Source organism: Artemia sp. Qi Xiang Cuo, chromosome 2 (genome assembly GCF_049724085.1).
Source record: "Artemia sp. Qi Xiang Cuo chromosome 2, ASM4972408v1, whole genome shotgun sequence".
NCBI classification, from domain to species: Eukaryota; Metazoa; Arthropoda; class Branchiopoda; order Anostraca; family Artemiidae; genus Artemia; species Artemia sp. Qi Xiang Cuo.
In genome coordinates this window covers 15,672,957-15,696,717 of record NC_142795.1, presented here as the reverse complement: position 1 = coordinate 15,696,717, position 23,761 = coordinate 15,672,957, and the positions used below count along the sequence as shown (strand labels likewise).

The 23,761-nt window shown below is 36.4% G+C and overlaps 1 protein-coding gene across 1 annotated transcript; it reads left to right on the top strand.

Annotated features, from left to right (window-relative positions):
- Positions 1–20,993: 20,993 nt before the first annotated feature.
- LOC148954940 (protein CFDP2-like) lies at positions 20,994–21,956 on the top strand. Its single transcript, XM_089105717.1, has one exon. It carries the CDS (start codon positions 20,994–20,996, stop codon positions 21,954–21,956), a length of 963 nt encoding a protein of 320 aa, XP_088961843.1.
- The last annotated feature ends 1,805 nt before the right edge of the window (positions 21,957–23,761 follow it).

Genomic DNA, 23,761 nt, shown 5'->3' with positions numbered 1-23,761 from the left:
ACAAGTTTTTTAAACTGAAAGTAAGGAGCGACATTAAAACTTAAAACGAACAGAAATTATTTCATATATGAAAGGGACTGTCCCCTCCTCAACGCCTCGCTCTTTACGCTAAAGTTTGACTCTGTCTCACAACTTTATTTTTTAAAACAATAAAAAACTTTAGCGTAAAGAGCGAGGCGTTGAGGAGGGGACAGTCCCTTTCATATACGTATATTTATTACTAATAAAAACGTTCGTAAATAAAATTAAACAAGTTTCGAAAAAGCCATTTAACTAAATAAAAGTAAATTAATATGAAATTTTTTTTTTAATTATTCATGTACGGTGAGCCAAGATCAAAACCTGCATTTATTCAAAAACGTTCAAAAATTAAATAAAAAAAACAAGTTTTTTAAACTGAAAGTAAGGAACGACATTAAAACTTAAAACGAACAGAAATTATTCCGTATATGAAAGGGACTGTCCTCTCTCAACGCCTCGCTCTTTACGCTAAAGTTTGACTCTGTCTCACAACTTTATTTTTTAAAACAATAAAAAAACTTTAGCGTAAAGAGCGAGGCGTTGAGGAGAGGACAGTCCCTTTCATATACGGAATAATTTATGTTCGTTTTAAGTTTTAATGTCGCTCCTTACTTTCAGTTTAAAAAACTTGTTTTTTTTATTTAATTTATGTAGGACCAATATGTTTCCCTTTTTTTCACCGGCCTTTAAAGGTTACTGAAAGATTTCAGAAAAAAGTTTAATGGCTCTTTTCCAAGCTAGTTCTAATATCTACGTGTTTTTTGTATAATCTACCCTTATAGTGCCTGAATAATGTGCCGTATTGCACCAAACCTTTTTTGGGACCATTTTCAGAGTGGAAAAGGGTAGGCAACATAAAAATGGTACCATTAATATTACCATCGTTAATACGCTGGCCTATCGTCTCTCATCTAGGTTTCAGCAATTTAGTTTAGAGCCACGGATCATACTTACCGACAATTTTAATCAGCGTTCTCAATGAAACTGTCAAGAGACCAAAAGTTTCAATTGACACTTTATGTATGGTATTCAACAAAACAATTAATCGTAATTATGTAAGGAAATTTTTGAGATTTTAAAAAGAGCCTGAAGCCCCTCAGACTTGACGTGATGCCAAATTGAAAACAAAATGCATTATTAAAATTACCATCATTATATTCCTCTGGACTCTCCCGCTTTGAAAAACAAAAGACAACTGCTCTTTCGCATTGGTAGCAGTCATGTATCTCCCCCCTTCCTCGCTCTAGTGCAATCAGGTTATTGAAAAATTGTAGAGAGATTGCTAAGGGCTCAAATATTAGGTTTTTCTTTTAGTTCTTTTGTCCAGAATTTGACATTGATTTCTTTGGTATGGAAAATTAACTAGGAAAATAACCTGAAAACTACCCTAATTACCTCGGGGATGTGACGTTTTCCCTTTAAAAAAGCTTTTTCTACACTGAGGTAAAACCTTTTCTTTCTTTTTTTGGTATTGAATTAGTTAATAATGCAGAAAAAAAGAAAGCGAAAGAGTATACTGAGACAAAAATTGAAAGAGAAATAAACTTGGAACGCGGAAAGAAACAGAAAATATTACTGGACATATTATATTGTATTATTTAGTGTTTAGATAATATTTGATCGATTTATCGGTTAAGGCAAACACCAATATGATTTTGTTCGTTTTTGTAACAGGATATATCCTTATTACTGCAAATTCAACAAGGCTATTTAGGTATGTCAGATTTTTTTTTTTAAATCTCTATTCTTATTCCTCTTTTTTTCTTTTGCTATCATCAGAGTTGCTCTTTTTGGACATGGAATAATTAAAGACGAGATTAGAATATATTAGCAAAACAATGAATCCTAGATTTCTTTTTCAGTACAAACACACATCCTATTTTAATTTCAATTTGGTCATGATTAACCACATGCTGAGAGCAAGAATCATCTTTAAGAAATTACGTAAACATGTCCTTTTAAAGACAACTCTATTACAACAAAACTAACTGCAAAACATTAAAAACAAGGGATCCTACAACGAATCATTAATTTACATACATGTCTCCCGCTTTCAAAAAAGGGGGAAAAAATGAAGGGAACTGGCATTGAAAGTAAGAAACTTTAAGCGCTTTTTCCAGCAATCAATTAGAGGGAATGGAGATTTGTTTGACAGCTGAATTGTGTATGAGGAGAATAAAAAATTATCCATTATGTCAAAAGTGGAAACTTATGTTCTATCACAAGAAATCTATTTGGGTAGCCTTAAGACCCGAAATCGGATGCCTATCTAAATAGACTGGGTAGCGAAAAAAGTTTCTTTTTCTATTATCTACCGGAACAGTTGCCATAATGAATGTATCCTACTAGCTTTGTTACGATGAAGTGGAATTCTTGTAGAAATAGATTATAATAAAAAAGTGAAAGAGGGAAAGGAAACCTAGGTACTTCTATAGGGGGGCACAGGCATGGTTCGAAAAAAACTTTTAAGGTACTCACGGTTTCTTCTAATTTTATTTTTAGAATTCATGTATATCACTTGTTTTTGATGTTTCACGGTTTTGTCCCCCCCCCCAAAAAAAAAGACTATATAAGTACTTTGAGAGTTCAATAAAAATTATCAAGTTCAACATTAAAATTTGAAAATTAATACCATTATTGCAGCAACAATCTGAAACAGATCAAATAGGATCAAACACATTCAAATGTGTTTATTGGCAGTCCCCTAAATGTAGAAATAATTTTCAGTTTTAAGCTTGAGATTCGGTGATTTCTTTTTTGTTTTAAAGTTTGTTACACAGATGAACCCAAACTGATCAAGATTAACCCATTATTGAATGTATATAATTGGCTATGGGGCCATGCGTCCTTGATTCTTGATGGTCTTTTGCTCATGCCTGTATTTCAGTATGCCAGGATAAGTTTAAAGTGGGATAGGATACTGACCTTGGTCTATAATGCCCTGTAAGTAATGATTCCATGTACAATCATTATTTACAACAAGAAAATTAGCAACGTAGGTTCGAGTAGCTACAATTTTGAATCCATCAGAGGGATTTTTTGGAGGGTTGAATCTCACGTCGGAAAAACTACAGTTTTAGCTTACTAGATTCTTCACAGGTGAAGGTTTTCCTTGGAGAACTATAGCTTAAAAAGGCATGAGAATCGTCATTTCGATTTATAGGTAGCAACTCCTCATAGGTTTCAAGCGCATCCCTAGGGACTACTCCCTTTTTCCAAGGTTTAACGGCAAAAGAAGAAGATTTAACAGCGCATCCCTCTTTTAGTGACCAGGTGTCGCAATTCTATGCAAATTCTCACCCCTGGCAAGACATCCAAGATTCCAGTTTTATTTTAAATGATTACTTGGAATGTGGTCGGTACAATACAAAAGTTTTAACAATATGGGAGCTCCTAGCCCCTCACATGTGTTTCTAGGCAAGATTCCCTTCACGGCAAGATTTGGCACGCCCAGGCAAGATTTGACATGTCCAGGCAAGATTTGGCATGTCCAGGCAAGATTTGGCATGCCCAGGCAAGATTCCCAGATGTTTCAATTACCTCAAATGTGCTTTTAATAATAGGGAATTCTAAATGATGTTACTAGGCAAAATTCCCGCTTTGGCTCTAGGCAAATCATGTCTAGACGCGTTCCCAGGTGCTAGAAACCATTTTTATTGATCGAAAATCATTTTCTTTCTGGAAGTGGGACAGTCAACATGAAAATGGATGCTTATACACCATTGAATATTGAAAGTGTTGATGAAACGGGACCTAAAGTGCCTAAGGTGGCTGTGGAAATTACAAAGGGTTCCTGGTCCTGGCTAACCCTAGAATGGGACAAGATGTATAATGGATATGTTATAACATTAAGCAAATTCAAGTCGGAAGAACAATTACACTTTGCGGCTAAGGTGAATATAGTGCATGTACAGAGACTACAAGATGGTTTAAGTGCGCTAGCGAAAAATGTTGCAGAGAACGATTTATAGAAAACGGTTCGTTTGTATTTGGTAATGAGAGTGTTAAAATGGTGAGGGTAGAGAGAGAAAATCTTACGTAATCTAGTAAAATTGGAAAAATGGTTAGTTTTTAATGATGACTTTCTGGAATTATCTCTTCAAAGAAAGACATTTTCTCGAGCAATATTTAACGATATGATGAGAAATGAGTCTCCATCTTTGGACTATTGCATGAGACTTATGTGTAGTGGCCCCCAGGCTTTTACTCAATTCATAGATATATTGATTGAGACGTAACAAAATGATATTGACATCCATTTGAAGATTACACCGAGTTCCAGTTACTCCTCCCATTACTCTAGTGATTCGATAAGTTAAAACTGATAGCAAAGAACATTCATTGACCCTGAGTCAGTTTCTTTCTGGAAGTGGAGCAGTCAACATAAAAAAATGTTTTAAACATGCTCATTATGCTTGTATACTTTGGGCAGCTGGTCATCCTGTGAGAATTGTACTTTTGCTGATGACTATAATGATAAGTATAAATTATGCAATCCGTGTAAATTGCATAGAGGATATGCAGTACAAATTAAATACTGTAATTCATGTTTTGAAGAGATTCGTGACTCTCACAATAGAGGATTCTTATGATCCAATTGTCACTATGATAAATGCGATCAATGGGGAAAATCCTTACCTTGAAATGATTACGAAAAACCCTAAGCGTGAGTTCAGTTTTTTTTAAGAGACGGGTATCGTCGTGGCTTTAAACTGTTTTGGGAAGAAGAACCTGGTCTACGCTTCAAATGCTGGGGTAATAAAAGAGTCTGGTTTTTACGACATCGTTGCGAAGATACTGGCTACTTTGATTATAAACCTAAAGACTTTTATTTGGCTGTTACAGAAAGTGATTCTTCATGTGAGAATTTTGTGTGCGACATTGCTTCAAATAAGCAAATTGAAACACGTGAATTTCATAATATGAATCAAAGTAGTATCATTGACTTTACAAAGAGATTCAATGAAAATGAAGTTATACTATATAGTATAAAATGTGATCCTGACTTTGCACGTCAAGATGAATACAAATTGATTCCTGACGAACTGTCACTTTTCTTTTCTGATGATTACCTATAGGTAGAAGAAGAAATCTAAAGGACACAGTGTTTTGTATATATACAAATTTTATTAATAAACAAATTTAAATACATTTTTAAAGCATTTCACTTTTAAAGCACTGAAATTTATATTATAGAGGTAGGAAAGAGTATTTTGAACTAGAAAGTCATTCAATCGAGGATTATCACCATAAATCTTGAGGAATTCCATGTAACTATGTCTACAACTTATATATAATAGGGCATGAAAACCACAGCTCTTCGTTGATAGATTTTGTACTCGCTTCTGATTTTGAATAATAGATTTTCCACTCACCTCAAGAAAATCTTTAATTTAAGGTGTGTAGAATGTATACGGTAGGCCAAGTGGATAAAAAATATTCTATATTGCTTCTTGATTGAAAGAAACATAACCAATGCCCAGTCTTTAAATGGATGGACTGCTATTAACAATAATTAGGGTATTGTCAACATGTTGAATATACTCTAGGAAATCTGAAGGTATGCAATAGGATTTATATTTCGAGATGTAGGGGGTCCATATTGTAAACGTTGAGTGTTTGATTTGTGTTCAAGGCGCCAAATCTAATAAAACACTGCCGTCAGGGGTAATTTCCCAATAGGTTCTAAATGGTTTTACCGAGATTGATGCTATAATTTGCTTTAATGGTCTGGTAAAGGTACACTCTAACCATACATTATCCGTCCGACAATACTCATATCTTGAGTACCAGGTAAATCCAATACAATTATGATCATGAGTTTTCGCAAACATTTATCCACTTGTACCATTTTCGGATAATTGAGAATCCCGATCTAGGCATTGCATTGTCAATTTATAGAGGGTCCTGTAGGATTTATCAAAGGATAAATTGTAGAGCGGGATTCCATTCACTTTACATAGAAGCGATGAAAGTCCAAACAGCTCAAATTTATACGGGGAAACTGCCCATGATCCAACAGCGCTAGCACTTTTTACAAAGTGATTGTCAATTTTGAAGGAATTTCGACGAATCGGTATAGGTACGTGTACCTGTAGCAATTTGAAGTTGATCGTGATTGTATGAGGCATGAGCAATTTGATATTATTTCAAAGCAGCTCTTAACTTTTCAATTGCCAAAGCAACGGAACGCATAACTTGTTGCTTTTGTACGTGAAGTATTGCCGACGTGAGAGAGACTGTTTCATCGGGTGCAGCGTTCAGTACTTTTCATATAATATAACTGGACGGTTTTAGTTGTAGTTTTATATCAAGCTTTACATTAGGAGGCAAGCGTTGAGGTATATTAAATATCTCATGATTTATTTTCCCAACTAAATGCAAATCTTTAGTTGTCGCCTCTCTAAGAATATTGGTAGTGCCAGTATTTTTTATATATTCGTATCCAAGTGCTTGTCCCCTCAACTGCTTATAAGACAATGGAGTCATCAACATGAATTGCATATAACTTGCATAATTGGAAAGATTATTGCTAGTGCTCACCAATGTTTCATTTATGTAAACACTCATTTGTCGAAATAAATTATGTAGTACACCATTTTCGTAGGATAAACCGCCGGCGGCACTTGGTTTTTCATTGTTAGATTTTTTAACAATGCCATTTAAATCTATAAATGTCGAATTCAAGTCGATAAAGTAGTCTTCATTAGAATAAATTTGAAAATGAACATTTGCAGAGAGCGGTTGTTATGGGTAAAATAGTTCATAGTTTCCATGTTTTACACTGACATCTACATTCTCCGCATTGAAAAGATTTAGAGATGAGGTGACTGAAGGGTGAGAATCTTTATGTGGTAGATATGCCATTTTTTCTAGGAAAAGAAATCCTTTTTGGATCTTTTTACTTTCTTTGATGTTTTACACTTCCGGGCTGACTTGAGACTGATGAGTGATGAGGTCTTTCTCCTCCTTTGTAAGCCTTTTCCACACAGTTTCAATCACTCGCCAAGGGATCGCGCGCTCCATTTGAGATTTTATGAAACACTTTCTTCAATATCTTACCCAGAACCCAAATCATGTAATGTAGAGCACGCAAAATCTGCTGCAACCGGTGCAATATATTTTCTAGCCAAGGGTAGTTCAGAGCTAAAAAGCTTAGTAAACCAACTGCCGAGACCATACCCGAAAATTGACGAACGACCCCTATAATATTCCAATGCCCCAACTGCCGTGATCCAAGAGTAGCAACATAGCAATCAATATCAGGGCATACAAACTGAGTTCTATTAGCCATTTCACTTAATGGGTTGAAAATGACATGTGATTACAGCTAAACCTTTTGCTATTGCTAGAGGATCACCCAATTCGCTTCTTAATTTAAACTGACGGAGCTCCAAATACGTAGTGTTGACTGGAATATATTGAAGGTGCTTTATATTGTAGCGGTGAATGTGGTCATTAGATGTTTTTCGTTCAAGAACTCGTAGGAGGGGGATATTGATATTACCAACTCTTGATCTCTCATCAAAGGAAGCGAATTGGGAAGCTTGATCTCTCATCAAATGAAATATACAACTGTCCGAGGAGAAGGCGGGTGGATACTCTGCGAAAATCACACGATTCATGCCACTGGCGCTTCCTGCACTTTTACCGTTTGATATATTATGTTTAAAACAAAGCAGTTCTCTTAGATTATCGTTGAGAATAACCTTTTCATTGTTGACAGGCTAACTAATGTAGATTTTACCCTCTTCCTTTGAATAATTGAATTGAAAGGCACCATCTTTGCGATACGAAATTTTTTTGTTGATAGCCCGACACAATTCGTTCATAGTCCCAAACTCATTTATGATACTGTGGCAAAGGTGCATTGAAATGAATTCATATTTTCAATTACATATTGATCGCTAACAATTGGCCAATCATGGGGTCTAATTTTCATGTCATAATTACGATCCTTTCTTAAGATATCATATGGATTTTTAAGAAAAGAATCTACAAGAGCAACTTCATACCTTCCCTCAAATTTAATGGCAGGGGAAATTTTTGTCCAAAAATCGTTTGTTTTATTCAAATGGTCATACAGAGGATCGGAAACATTGGACATGAATGTTCCACAAAAACCTTGAGACATTATGAACGTCTTCAGCGGGTATCCATGAATCAAAATCAGTGTTGTATCCTAGCCAGCGATCAAGCAACTGTCGCTTACCATTGCGAGTACGAGTCTTTAATATCCTTTTAATTTGATAGATTTCACTATTTCCAAATTTTTGTAATTATAGTCATAAAAACCGCAAAGAATCTCTTCATCTTTCATATCACGAAGACGATAAGTTATAGGTTTAGTCTCTAAGACTTTTGACACTTTAAAAAGTTCAGTAGACCACGATTAATTGCCCTTTTCAAAAATATTTCTTGTACGATTGATTCGAACAATATCACCAACATTATATTTTTATTTCCCTGCCTTTTCATTAGAATATTGTTTAAGGAAATGTGTATTGTCACTATGATGAATGTACAATATCTTGAAATTAAAAGTCGAATTGTTCGTATTAAACTTTCAGCCAATGCTGCCTTTATAGGACTATGAATATGATAGAGTATTGTATTATATTTCAACCAAACCTTCTTTACATTTGGATTAACAAATTCACTTCCACGGTCTCTTTGAATTTTTTTGTATGAATCTTGTTCAAAGATGGATTCAAGGGCTTTAGCAGCCTCAATGCCTCTCTTTGACTGCAATGGAACTGCATATGTATAGCGAGTAAAACTGCTTGTTCCAAGTAAAATATACTTGTAGGGTTTATTATGACGTCTTTGAATCGGGTCTAGGTCAAAAGATCTGCCTTTAATATATGCAGAGGGTTAAAGGCTTTAGTTTTTTTTAGTGATTACCCCTAGTCCTATGATTTCGATGAGGAGTATAACTGGGTTCCTTTTGTAAATACTCTTTTGCTAGTTTCTTTTTAATTCCGGTAACCTTAGCAAGTGTAGAGGGAGAACTTAAACTTCCTGGTTCTCAAATATTTTCATAAACATTTTTCAAAACTTGATCCATTGGGACCATAAACTTCCGCTACCCGTTTGCATACTACCCGGTGAATCAATAAGCCTTCGCGTTTGTCTAGCTATCGGTGTCAATAGCTACTAGGTGTGCTTTCCAAGAAAGATTTAAAATCGTCATCTTCTACCTTTAATGCACTATTTTCTTTTATTTTTTTTAGTATTTGCTTATTGCTAGTAAGGCCTATAGGAAAATTTGACGACTTTAAAAAATTATATAAGAGAATATCAAAAGATTCGACTCTTTTACGATTTACAATCAGATCCGATAACAAATCAATTAAATTGTAGGGCTTGCCCTGGATTATAGCTTCATTCTTTTTCTCATCAATTTGTTCTTTTTCAGCGATACGTCAAGAGTCCCTTACCTTGTTCACGATAGGATTGAGGCAACAAGTCTACAACACTTGTTAATAAATCTTATTTTTTCAAAGTTTCAAAATTTTCAGAAGGTTGATCAATGGCATTGACTTTGAGGGGTTTTTCACGATTTGATTTATGTTTGTTGACACGACGAAGGGCATTTTGAAGAAAAATTAATTTTTAATCATCGGCAATTGTTTCATTGTTAATAAATTTCTCAAAATTATCTTTAAAGTGCTCTTAGGGTGAAAGAGCAAGTTCAATCGGTGTCAATTTTTAGGGTTCAGCCATTTCTAGAGAAATTTGTTTACAAGTCCGGCGAATATTGGTAGTAACAATGAAAAGAAATTACCACCCTCTTGAACAAGAGGTTTTCTTTTACAATTTGCTTTCTTTTTGCAAGCTAGAGCAAGTACAAGTGATCGATGTTGCTTTGTCTGTTGCTTAAAACCATCTGACAGTTGAACATACCTTCCGTTAAATTTAAACAAAGTTCTGACAAGAGATTAATAAATTCCTTTCAACACCATGCTTGAGCATTGCACCATGCTAAGTCATGGTTTTGAATTGGCTAGCACAGAAAATCAATGCCGATGTTCGTTTAGGTTCTACAATGTCATAATAGCAACTAATGACCTTTTTTACTATTCACGGATAGATAACTGAAAACTTTAGAAACTAAAACTTTAAACAAAAACTCTATAATAAAACTCTAAGCTAAAAATCTAAACTAAAAATGTAAACAAAAATTCTAGACTAAGACTAAACTGAAAATCTAAACTAAAACTCTACACTAAAAATCTAAAATAAAATATAAACTAAAAATAAACTAATGACTTGCTATCGCATCCTAAAATATTGGGAACATAAAAAGTAATACATAAAATATTTTTATTGTGAATAATGACATGAGAATAGTAACATAAAAATATGTTACATACAATCATACATTATTAATATCGTTGAATAACTTTAGACATTTTGATTCTGTTCCATAAAATAATTCATCGTGTTCTCTCTAGATAGTGTAGCTACTCTCTTGTCGTAGTTCGTAATCAGTATAATAACCGTAAATTCTGAATTCATCTAACTTCACTAAACCATCTGATTTCATTGCGGGGAGGAGTCATAAAACCCATACAATTCATTGCGGGGAGAATTCATCATGTTTTCTTTTGACATGGCACTTATGCCGTCTCCTGGTCATATACAACTTTTAGCATGGTTTCAGTCACATCTTCAATATGTGTTTTGTCATTGGTATTATTGAGCTCATTAGAAATAAAGTTCTTCATGACATTTTTTTCGAACTTCGAGATGTTTTTTCTTTGTGACATTTTTTACTTCGAGATGTTTTTTATAACTCCGAATCGTTTTTGTTTTAATTTCGGGAATTTTTTTCTTCTAGATGTTTTTTTACGTCGAGATGTTTTTATTTCTTCGTGACGTTTTTTTACTTTGAGATGTTTTTACTTCGAGATATTTTTTTTACTTCGAGACATTTTCTCTTGGAGACGTTTTTTTTAACTTATAAATATTATTTCTTCTTTGTGACATTTTTTTATTTTCTTCGAGACGTTTTTCTTACTTCGAGAGGTTTTTACTTCTTGATGTTTTTCTTAACTTCGAGACGTCTTGTTTTAACTTCGAAATATCCTTTTTACTTCAAAGCGTTTCTGTTTATTCGTGACGTTTTCTTTTTATCTTTGAGATGTTTTTTACTTCGAGACGTTATTTACTTCGGTGAGCTCAATAATACCAATGACAAAACCCGTACGGAACATGTGACTGAAACCATGCTAAAAGTTGTGTATGACCCAGGAACGGCATAAGTGTCATGCCAATAGAAAACATGATGAATCCTCCCCGCAATGAATTCTATGGGTTTTATGAATCCTCCCCGCAATGAATTCAGTTGGTTTTACTAACCATTTAATTTTTTTCGCATGTCTTAAAATTACATGAAATATACTTAAAACAAAAAACTTTACATGTAATATTTTTGAAATAAAAAAGTGAATGATATAGATATATTAGTCGTAATTTTTACTATATTGATTTTCCGTCAAACACGGAAAATCATTATTCAAATTCAAAGGCAAATAGAAAGAATTTGCCTTTGAATTATTCAAAGGCAAATAGAAAAAAACACCTTACATTGCAGTATTAATGTCTTACATTATATTAACAAATCTTGTTAGGTATTACAAAATCTGGTCTTGCATTATCAAAGTATTGCAATATATTATTCCCACATCAACTCCTTGAACAAAAGGACATGTTTCAAAGCGTCTCCTATGTTCCATCTATATCAGAATCTTGAACACCACTTGTGAGCCTGGTAGTAGTGTCTGTGTTAGACTGAATATCGAGGAATTTCCCCTTGATATGTCTAACTCTAAATAGAATCCGGTTCAACTCTCTCTTAAACTTTGGTTAAAACCTTATCCATGTATTTCAGACTCTAGTAAACTACTTGCGAACCTGGTAATAGTGTCTGCGTCTGAAAATTCCTGTTCTTACATCTCGAAGTTAAAAATCCATCACGAAAAAAAATAAACGTCTCGAAGCTAAAAAAAACGCCTCGAAGAAAAAATACATCTCGAAGTAAAAAACATCTCGTAAGTAAGAAAAAATTTACTCTTTTTTTACTTAGAATTTTTTAGAACTTGGAAAATTATTCGACTTTTTCTATTTGTTTTTATTCATTTTTGCAGCTGTATCAATGGTCCTCTATGGTTGCTCATAGACACTAAACAGCTGTCCCAGTGGTACTCTAAGGGTGGTTATCGACACTACTTAGTTTATTGAATATATTAAATCGGTAATTTTCAAACGTTGGAAGGATAAACACTTGGATCATATTTAAAATAAGTGAAGGTGAAATATTCGAAGAAAATGTCTGCACATAATAAAATTATCGTTGCGTTTAATACTGGCAATGAGAAGTATTTGAACTATGAAACAAGCATTAATGGGGATCTTATTAGAACTGTATGCATCCTTTGTTATGATAGTGAGGAACTAAGTTCCTTTGGAGTACCCAAGAATTTCCATCACACAAACGGTGGATATGGGAGAGTATCATTTCCAGAGTAGTTAGTGCTCAAAGAGAATGTAAACATAAAAATAATCGTCGATGGTGGGGGACAACTTCTTGCTAGTGTTGGCTGTAATACGTTACCTGATAATAGATCCTATTATAAACGTTCTGGTATTAGCATTGTAAAGAAGAGTAAAAGAAGACAGGTACACTGCTGCACTAATGTCATAAATCATATCTTGTCTACATGCCAAAACTCTTACCTGTGCAAAAATTACGTGATAATAGACAGTTAAACCACAGGCAAAATAAAAAGGGCATTGGTAGACAATATCACTAATGAACATAAAAGATGAATTGATGGAAAATAAAGCGCAAGTGAACATTTTTACTACTATTGATCATATACCAATATGTGAATTAGATTTTTACTATAGTCTGAAAGAGATGAATAAAATTATTTTTAGACATTTAAAAGTATAGATGGCGACAGGTTTTCACTACTTCAAGTGTTGCCATCTTTTCAGCTCTAGTTATGGATGATAGCACACCTGCTCAGACACTAAAACACAGTGAAAGAGACAAGATAAAAAAGTTAGGTTCTTTCAGGTACACTTAGCATGGCGCGCCACGCTAAGTCAACTAAGTCACGCTAAGTCAACGCTAAATAAGCCTAACCTTTTTAGGTTGTCTTTGTGAGCTACCTTCTATAATTAGAGCTGACAAGATGGCAGCACTTGAGGTAGTGAAAACGTTTCGCCATCTATACTTTAAAAGTCTAAAAAGAATTCGATTCATGTATTAAAAATATTACTAAAACTTTGAGTTTCAAATCGAACGAGCCCTTTTTCAAGTTTCTACGACAAAGATTTCAATAAAAACCTTATATGCCCCCAGGCCGTAACTTATAACTCTTGCCCTGAAGATTCTGGGGGAATTGTCCTGCTCAAAGGTATAATTTCCTGAACTTTGTACGTCGTGGGACAAATTGGATATCTCAAAATTTTTATTGGATGTGTTTGGGGAAATGGTGGGCGTGGAAGGGGTCTTAGTTGTCTTCCAATCACTTTCGACTATCAAAAAGGACACTAGCCATTTCAATTTCCAATCGAATGAGCCATTTTTAAAGTTTTTACGACAACACGTTCTATAAAAACCTTATACGCACCCAGGGCATAACTTAAAACTCTTGCCCCGCGGGTGGGGGGGGGGGCGTGTACTCCACAAAAACATATTTTCTAACTGGAAATCAACTACGCTGAACAAAATGGCAATCTAAAAATTTTTGATTCGATGTGTTTGGGAGAATGATGGGCGTGAGGGGGGCTAGTTGCCCTCCAATCACTTTTGACTATTAAAAAGAGCACTAGCCCTTTGAATTTCCAATCGAATGAGCCTTTTTTGAAGTTTCTACGACAACGCCTTCTATAAAAACCTTATATGCCCCCAGGGCATAACTTACAAACCTTGCCCCGAGGGTTGTGGAGGGGTGTCGTCCTGAAAAACATATTTACTATCTGGAAATCAACTACGCGGAACAAAATGGCTATGTAAAAATTTTGATTGGATGTGTGGTGGGTGTGAGAGGGGGGTTAGTTGCCCTCAAATTGCCTACTTTCGACTATTAAAAAGATTACTAGTACTGTGAATTTAAAATCGAATGAGCTCTTTTTCAAGTTTTTACGACTACGATTTCAATAAAAACCTTGTATACCCCCAGGGTATAACTTATACACCTTGCCTTGAAGACTGCGGGGGGAGTGTCCTGCTCAAAGGTCTAATTTCCTGAACTTTGACGTCGTGGGACAAATTGGATATCTTAAAATTTTTATTGGATGTCTGTGGGGAAATGGTGGGCGTGGAAGGAATGTTAGTTGCCTTCCAATCACTTTCGACTATTAAAAAGGGCACTAGCCATTTCAATTTCCACTCGAATGAGACCTTTTTGAAGTTTCTAGAACAACGCGTTCTATAAAAACCTTATATGCCCCTAGGGCATAACTTACAACCCTTGCTCCGAGGGCTGTGGGGAGTTTCCTCCTCAAAAACATATTTTCTATCTGGAAATCAACTAGGAAGAACAAAATGGCTATCTCAAAATTTTGATTGGATATGTTTGGGGGAATGATGGGCAAGGGAGAGGGAGCTAGTTGCCCTCCAATCATTTTCGACTATTAAAAAGGGCACTAGCCCTTTCAATTTTCAATTGAATGAGCCCTTTTTCATGTTTTGACAACATTGCTTTCTATTCCAATCGAATGAGCCTTTTTTGAAGTTTCTACGACAACGCCTTCTATAAAACCTCATATGCCCCTAGGGCATAACTTACAACCCTTGCCCCGAGGGATGTGCGGGAGTGTCCTCCTCAAAAACAAATTTCTCAAACTCAAATTTCTATCTGGAAATACACTACGCTGAACAAAATGGCTATCTCAAAATTTTGATTGGATGTGTTTCGGGAAATGGTGGGCGTGTAAGGGGTGTTTGTTGCCCTCCAATCACTTTCGACTGTTAAAAAGGGCACAAGCCACTCCAACTTCTTCAACTTCTTCGATACGAAGTGCCCTGCTCTGAAGGAAAAAAAATAATAAATGATATCTTGTGCCAACATCGTTCTTATATGCCCTCCGGGTATAACTTAAAACCCTTGCCTCGAGGATTTTGGGGGATTTCCTCCTCAAGAACATATTTTCTTTCTGGAAATCAACTACGCAGAACAAAATGGCATTCTCAAAATTTTGATTGGATGTGTTTGGGGGAATGAGGGGTGTGGGTGGGCTAGTTGCCCTCCAATCCCGTTCGACTATTAAAAAAGGTACTAGCCATTTCAATTTCCAATCGAATGAGCCCTTTTCGAAGTTGCTACCACAACTGCTTCGATACGAAGTGCTCGGGTATGGAGAAAGAAAAAAAAATAATACGTTGTGCCCACATCGTTCTTTGCTTAGGCAGCACTGTCGCGCTGCCTATGATTTTTACAACAACTTTCTATATAAACCTTATATACCCCCAGGGATTAACTTAGAAACCTCGCAATGAGGGATTTTGAAGGGATTATCATCCTAAATGACCTAATTTCCCGACATTTCGACTACGTTGAACAAAATGGATATCTCAAAATTTTTATTGGATGTGTTTAGAGAAATGTTGGGCGTTAGAGGGGGTTAAGTTGCCCTTTAATCATTTTCGATTATCAAAAGGGCACTAGCCCTTTCAATTTTCAATTGAATGAGCCTCTTTTGATGTTTTTACAACATCGCCTTCTATAAAAACCTTACATGATCCCAGGGCAAAACTTACAACCGTAGCCCGGAGGGTTTTGGGGGATGGGTTGTCATCCTTAAAGACCTAATTTCCGTAACTTTTAACTACGTTGAATAAAATGGCTATCTAAAAATTTTGGTTGGATGTGTTTTGTTGGCAAGGTGGCCGTGAGAGGGGGGTTAGTTGCCCTCAAATCAATTTCGACTATTAAAAGGGTACTAGTCCTTTGAATTTCCAATCGAATTAACCCTTTTTCAAGTTTTTACGACAAAGATTTCAATAAAAACCTTAAATACCCCCAGGGCATAACTTATAATCCTTGCCCTGAAGACTTTGGGAGGAGGATCCTACTCAAAGGTATAATTTTCCGAACGTTAAACTGCGTGGAACAAAATGGCCATCTCAAAATTTTGATTGGATATGTTTGGGGAAATGGTGAGCGTGGAAAGGGGGTTAGTTGCCTTCCAATCATTTTCGACTATTAAAAACGGCACTAGCCGTTTCAATTTCCAATCGAATGAGCCCTTTTTGAAGTTTCTACGCCAACACGTTCTATAAAAACCTTATATGCCATCAGGACATAACTTACACACAGGCCCTGAGGGCTGTGGGGGAGTCTCCTCCTCAAAAATATAATTTTTATCTGGAAATAGACAACGCTGAACAAAATGGCTATCTAAAAATTTTTATTGGATGTGTTTGGGGAAAAGGTGGGCAAGAGAGGGGGGTTAGTAGTCCTCAAATTTGCTTTCGAATATTAAAAAGGGTACTAGCCCTTTGAATTTCCAATCGAATGAGCCTTTTTCAAAATTATACGACAAAGATTTCAATAAAAGCTTATATGCCCCCAGGGCCTAATTTATAACCCTTGCCCTGAAGATTGTGGGGGGATTGTCCTGCTCCCCTAACTTATAACCCTTTCGACTATATTACTTTCGACTATTAAAAGGGCACTAGCAATTTCAATTTCTAATTGAATTAGCCCTTTTTGAAGTTTCTACGACAACACGCTCTTTAAAAGCTTTATATGCCCCCAGGGCATAACTTACAACCCTTGTCCTAAGGGCTTTGAGGGGGTTGTCATCCTCAAAGAACTAATTTTCAGAACTTAAAACTACGTTGAACAAAATGGCTATCTCAAAATATAGTTTGAATGTGTTTGGGGAAAGGTGGGCGTGAGAGGGGAGTTAGTTGCCCTCCAATCACTTTCGACTATTAAAAGAGCACTAGCCCTTTGAATTTCCAATCGAATGAGCCTTTTTTGAAGTTTCTACAACAGCGCCTTCTATAAAAAGCTTATATACCCCCAGGGCATACTTATAATCCTTGCCCTGAAGGCTGTGGGGGAGTGTCCTCCTCAAAAAGATAATTTATATCTGGAAATCAACTACGCTGAACAAAATGGCTATCTCAAAATTTTGATTGGATGTCTTTGGGGGAGTGATGGGCGTGGGGAGTGGATAGTTGCCCTACAATCACTTTTGACTATTAAAAAGGGCACTAGCCCTTTGAATTTCCAATCAAATGAGCCTTTTTTTGAAGTTTCTACGACAACACCTTCTATAAAAACCTTATATGCCCCCAGGGTGTAACTTATAATCCTTTCCCTGAAGGCTGTGGGGAAGTGTCCTCCTCAAAAACATAATTTCTATCTGGAAATCAACTACGCTGAACAAAATGGCTATCTCAAATTTTTGATGGGATGTTTTTTGGGAAATGGTGGGTGTGGAAGGAGTGTTATTTGCCCTCCAATCACTGGCGACTATTAAAAAGGGCACAAGCCACCCGAATTTCCAATTGAATGAGCCCTTTTCGAAGTTTTTACGACAACTTCTTCGATACGAAGTGCCCTGCTCTAAAGGAAAAAAAAAATAAATGATACATTGTGCCAACATTGTTCTTATATGCCCCCAGGGCAAAACTTAAAAACCTTGCCCCGAGGGTTGTGGGAGAGTTTTCTCATCAAAAACATATTTTTTATCTGGAAATCAACTACGCTGAACAAAATGGCTATTTGAAAAATTTTTTTGGATGTGTTTGGGGGAATGATGGGCGTGGGGGGCTAGTTGACCTCCAATCACTTTCGACTATTAAAAAGGCCACTAAGCCTTTGAATTTCAAATCGAATGAGCCTTTTTGAAGTTTCTACGACAACGCCATCTATAAAAACCTTTTATGTCCCCAGGGTATAACTTAAGACCCTTGCCCGGAGGGTTGTAGGGGATTGTTCTTCTCAAAAGCATATTTTCTATCTGAAAATCAACTACGCTGAACAAAATGTCTATCTCAAAACTTTGATTGGATGTGTTTGGGGGAATGATGGGCGTGGGGGGGGGAAGGGACTACTTACCCTCCAATCACTTTCGACTATTAAAAAGGGCACTAGCCACTCCAATTTCCAATCAAACGGTTCCTTTTCGAAGTTTCTACGAGACAATACGAAGTGCCCGGGTGTGGAGAAAGAAGAAGAAAAATTGTGCCCACATCGTTCTTTACTTAGGCAGCGCTATCGCACTACCTATGAAATTGCTTAAGGATTGTTCTTGGTACCCGGCTGACTGATCGTATTTCAAACAATAGGCATTACGAAAAATATGGTTCAATACCACTCTCTAGGGCTATAATAAAAGAAAGGTTGAGGTCGCTAGGGCACGTTGTGCAGATGAAGGATGACAGATTTCCGAAGATTGTTCTTTTCGGTCAACCGTCTGGGGCTAAAAAGAAAGCAGGTCGTCCTCGTGCGGGATGGGAGGACGTCATAAAGAAAGATTTAGAGGAAATGGGAACTTCGGGAGAGGGTGTAAGTAGGGAGGCTGTGAACAGATTGGGAGATTGTGTGTGATTGGCTGTGAACAGATTGTGAACAGGAGCGTCCGTAGCTGTCTTGACCTCATGCGGCTTGGTACTGCGGTGAATTGTTAGTAGTAGTATATATATATATATATATATATATATATATATATATATATATATATATATATATATATATATATATATATATATATATATATATATATATATATATATATATATATATACAGAAGGCTCTTTTGAACTTGTCCTTTTGTTCAAGGATTTGGTGGGGTCAGAATAAGAAATTATTAAGATTCGCATCAAGGATTAAGCTCGAAAACCACCCAACGGCAGTTTTTATGTCCTTTTTAGTTTTCATATTGCTCTTTACCGTCCCAAACTAAGTATTGTCGATAATCGACCACAGAATGCTATGGAGGCAGCCGCATAGAAAAAATCCTAAAGAAAATCATGTTTACCACTGATTACATAATGATATCCGTCAAATCTCCATCAAACCATAAAAATTCTTGTTCTCGCGTCACCTTTGAAGGGTGAATGGGGGGATATCAGAGGCAGCGCAATAGCGCTACCAAAGTAAAAAACAATGTGGGCACAATGTATTATTTATTTATTTTTTTCCTGGTCTTAGACCAGGGCACTTCGTATCGAAGGAGTTGTCGTAAAAACTTCGAAAAGGCTCATTCGATTGGAAATTCAAGGGGCTAGTGCCCTTTTTAATAGTCGAAAGTGATTAGAAGGCAACTAACACCCCTTCAACTCCCACTATTTATCCAAACACATCCAATTAAAATTTTGAGATAGTCATTTTGTTCAAAGTAGTTGAAAGGTCCGGAAATTATATCTAAGAGGATGACACTCCCCACACAGCCCTCAGGGTAAGGGTTGTAAGTTATGTCCTGGGTGCATATAAGGTTTTTATTGGAAGCTGTGTCTTAGAGACTTGAAAAAGGGCTCATGAGATTGGAAATTCAAAGGGCTAGTGCCCTTTTTAATACTCGAAAGTGATTTAAGGGGAACTAACCTCCCTCTCACGCCCATCTTTTCCCCCAAAACATCCAATCAAAATTTTTAGATAGCCATTTTGTTCAACGTAGTTAAAGGTTTTAGAAACTAGGTCTTGGAGGATGATAACCCCCTCAGAGCCCTTGAGGTAAGGGTTGTAAGTTATGCCTGGGAGGCATATAAGGTTTTTATAGATAGTGATGTTGTAGAAACTTCAAAAAAAAACTAATTCGATTTGAAATTAGAAGGGCTTGTGAACTTTTTTAATAGTCAAAAGTGATCGGAGAATAACAAACACCCCTCTCACACCCACCACTTCCCAAAAACACATCCAATCAAAATTTTCAGATAGCCATTTTGTTCGACGTGGTTAAGAAGTCTGGAAATTATGTCATCTTCAAACTTCAAAGGGTATTATGTTCAAACTTTCGGGGCTACTTCTGCTCTTAAAATTATACCAAATAAAATAGCGCAAGTGTATCCAAGCTATCAAAGAAAGTAAACAGATTTTTTTTCGAATGGTATCACGTTTTCTAGTTCAGGTCAACTAGAGGAGGTATGAAACTAAATTAAACACTACTATTTGTGTCCAGATTTTGAAAAGTGTGTATGTTGTTAAATATTGCTGAAAATTTTTCTCCAGCCTACAAATATCAGGCCAAACTATAAAATCTTAAAATAACGAAAAGATCTAAAAAATCATTCTCTTTTTCCCTGAAACCCATGTCAATATAAAACGAGCAGAAATTAATCAAAAAAACTTCTTTCACAAAGTAAGTTTTTCAAAGAAAAGTAAAGAACTCCATTAAACAAAAATTGGGCAAAAATAAAATCAAATAATCTACCAAGCGTGAAACTACCACAAATCAGCATCGATAAATAGATGAAACCCAAAACGAACAGAAATTACAATAATTAACCGAGTCAAACTCAAAACGAAAAGAAATTAACATGAGTAGGGCTCAAAACCCCTATGCCTTCCCAAGGCCAGAACATAGTTTGCACTTTACTGAAAAAATACAAATGAATGTGCATTGTCGGTTAAATATACATATACTGATATTTAGTAATCAAAATGTTCATACTATTTGATTCATTAAAGTTATAAAAGTAAAAACATGTATATTTTATATATATATATATATATATATATATATATATATATATAACTGAGCCGCTTCTGAATTCTATTGCTGATTCTTGTTGGGACCAAAGGGCTAGCTAAGCCTGGAAATTTCCACAGCAGTGGTGGGCATCCAGGCAATGAGGCTTGACCCTCCGTCCCTGGGCAGCATAGGAAATCTGCTAGCTCACCTCAAAGTGGTGAAGGGGTGTAAACATCACTGAGCTTTACGCCGAGCTTGGTGATGGCCAACGCGCTTTGGGGGACCGCAATACTGGGGACCTTGTGATGTACCTTATCCCCAAGAAACGCTCAATGATGATGACAAATAGGATGATGAAAAGTTTGGCTATGGCATCCCCGGTATTATGTGATGTGACGAGAATGGCGCTGTCGTCGAAAAGTATGCTAGCTACCGTCCTATCAAGAAGACAAGGCCTGAATATCGGCTGCTGGAACCTGTGCTCGATTAAATGTTCATTGACACAAGCTTTTGTAGCTGATGAATTTTATCTTTATAACCTTGATATTCTGTGCGTCTCTAAGAAGAGACTAAATAGACATAACATCTTGACCCTTGAATCCTCGGCTGGGAAGGCGGTCTCTTTTTATAATTCGGGACCATTAGATGGATCTGGCCGAGCAGGAGTAGGTATTCTTTTGTCCCCCAAAGCAGTTACTAGGCTCATCGAATATGAGCTTGTGTCTGAGAGAATCGTACAAGCAAGAATTAAAGGTCGCACGAACGATCTGACTGTCCTTTGCGTTTACGCCCCAATAAGAGATGCCACTCAACAGCAAAAAGATCAGTTTGACAATGACCTGCAGACAGTCATTGATAAGATTCCCCAGAAATATATCCTTCTAATTGGAAGCGACTTTAATGCCAGAATCGGCGGAAAGCTGCATAACTCGGAACATGCGATCGGCAAGCTTGGAGACAGGTGTACAAATGGAAACAGGCTTTTGCTGGTTGCAATGCAGAACAATCTCGCTGTGGCTAACACCTGGTTTAGGCACAAGCCGTGTCATAGGTATACATGGGAATCCTGGGATAGAAGAGTAAAGGCCCAAATAGATTATCTCCTTGTATCCCGACGATGTAAATATATGGTGTTGGACTCGAGAGTGCACAGAGGTGCTGACACGGGATCGAAAAATGGATCTGACCACTTCTTGCTGAAGACAGGGCTAAAGTACAGACTTAGCTCAAGGACGACTACGATGCCAAACCAGAAAATAGACGTGTAGAAGCTGAAAGTAGATGAGTACCGAGCAGCATTTGTCCTTGAACTCTCAAACCGCTTCGCTGTCCTTCAAAATGAAACCGAGGAGGCCATCCCGACTGATCAGTGCCCCAAGATAAAGATTGATAAGAAATGGAGCAAATTCAAGGACCACATCAATGAAGCTGCCTCAAACATACTTGGGTTTGTCAAGCGCAAAACCAAGAAAAGGATCTCAGTAATCGGATCAATAGAAAGTAAAAAGGATCAATCAGTAAAAAGGATCAATAGTAATCGAAAGCAACCACTTATAGAATCGCAGAACCCCCCGCACAACCAGCACAACCATATATATATATAATATATATATATATATATATATATATATATATATATATATATATATATATATATATATATATATATATATATATATATATATATATATATATATATATACATATATACATATATACATATATATATATATATATATATATATATATATATATATATATATATATATATATATATATATATATATATATATATATATATATATATATATATATATATATATATATATATATATATATATATATATATATATATATATAGTTGAACAAAGTTTGTGAAAGGACACAGTCTTGACGTACACCTTCCTCGATCAGGACCAGATCTGAAAGATCTCCATCGACTCTTACCCGGGCCTTTGTTCCAGCATAGTATGCCTTGAGCAGATTGATGATCTTCTCAGGCACACTGTCCTCTCTCATTGCCTCCCATATTGCATCATGATGGACCGAATCAAACGCGGTAATGAAGATTTGGATTGTTTCCTGCTGGTGTTTAAACCGGTGTCCAAGGATCTTTTGCTGTCTAAAGATCTGGCCATATCATCCCATACTTGGCCGGAATCCTGCTTGGTTTGGTTGTGATCAGCTGTATCTGGTGTATCTAAATCTATATAGAAGTATAACTGTGAAGAGCTTGGTAGCAATGGGAATAAGGCATACACCTTAGAAGTTTTCGCAGTCCATTCGGTCTCCTTTTTTAAGATAGGGACAATTATTGAGGTCTTCCAGTCATCTGGGATGTATTCATTGTCCCAACCTTCGGTTATCACGCTATGAAGTTCATCCACCGCCTCCTCGGGTAGAGCTTTCAGTAACTGGGCAGGAATCCCATTTATTCCTGGTTTTTTATGGTTTTTCAAAACTTGGATCGCCTTAATTATTTCATCCCTGGAGGATGGGTTCGTACATACATTTTCATAAGCCTGGTTGTGCGGGGGTTCTGCGATTCTGTAAGTGGTTGCTTTTGATTACTATTGTCTCCTGGTCTCAATAGCTCTTGGAAATGAAGTCGCCATCTTTTGATACGTTCCTCGCTGCTTGTGAGTATTTTCCCATCCTTTGCCTTAAGCGAGAGGATGGTAGTTTGCTTCTTGTTCCCAGTGCATTCTCTAAGTATCTGATAGAGTTTTCGTGTATCTTTCCATGATGCGGCTCTTTCCATATCACTGTAAACATTAGACCAGTAGGCTTTTTTGTCAGCTCTTGCTGATTTGTGACATTCTTGTCGTAGCACTTTGTATGTGGGGGACTTATTGTTGGTCATTTCTTTTTTCTTGCCAGAGAAATTTGATTGTCTTCTGAGATCCTTTTCTTGGTTTTACGCTTGACAAACCCAAGTATATTTGAGGCAGCTTCATTGATGTGGTCCTTGAATTAGCTCCATTTCTTATCAATCTTTATCTTGGGGCACTGATTAGTCGGGATGGCCTCCTCGGTATCATCTTGAAGGACAGCGGAGTGGTTTGAGAGTTCA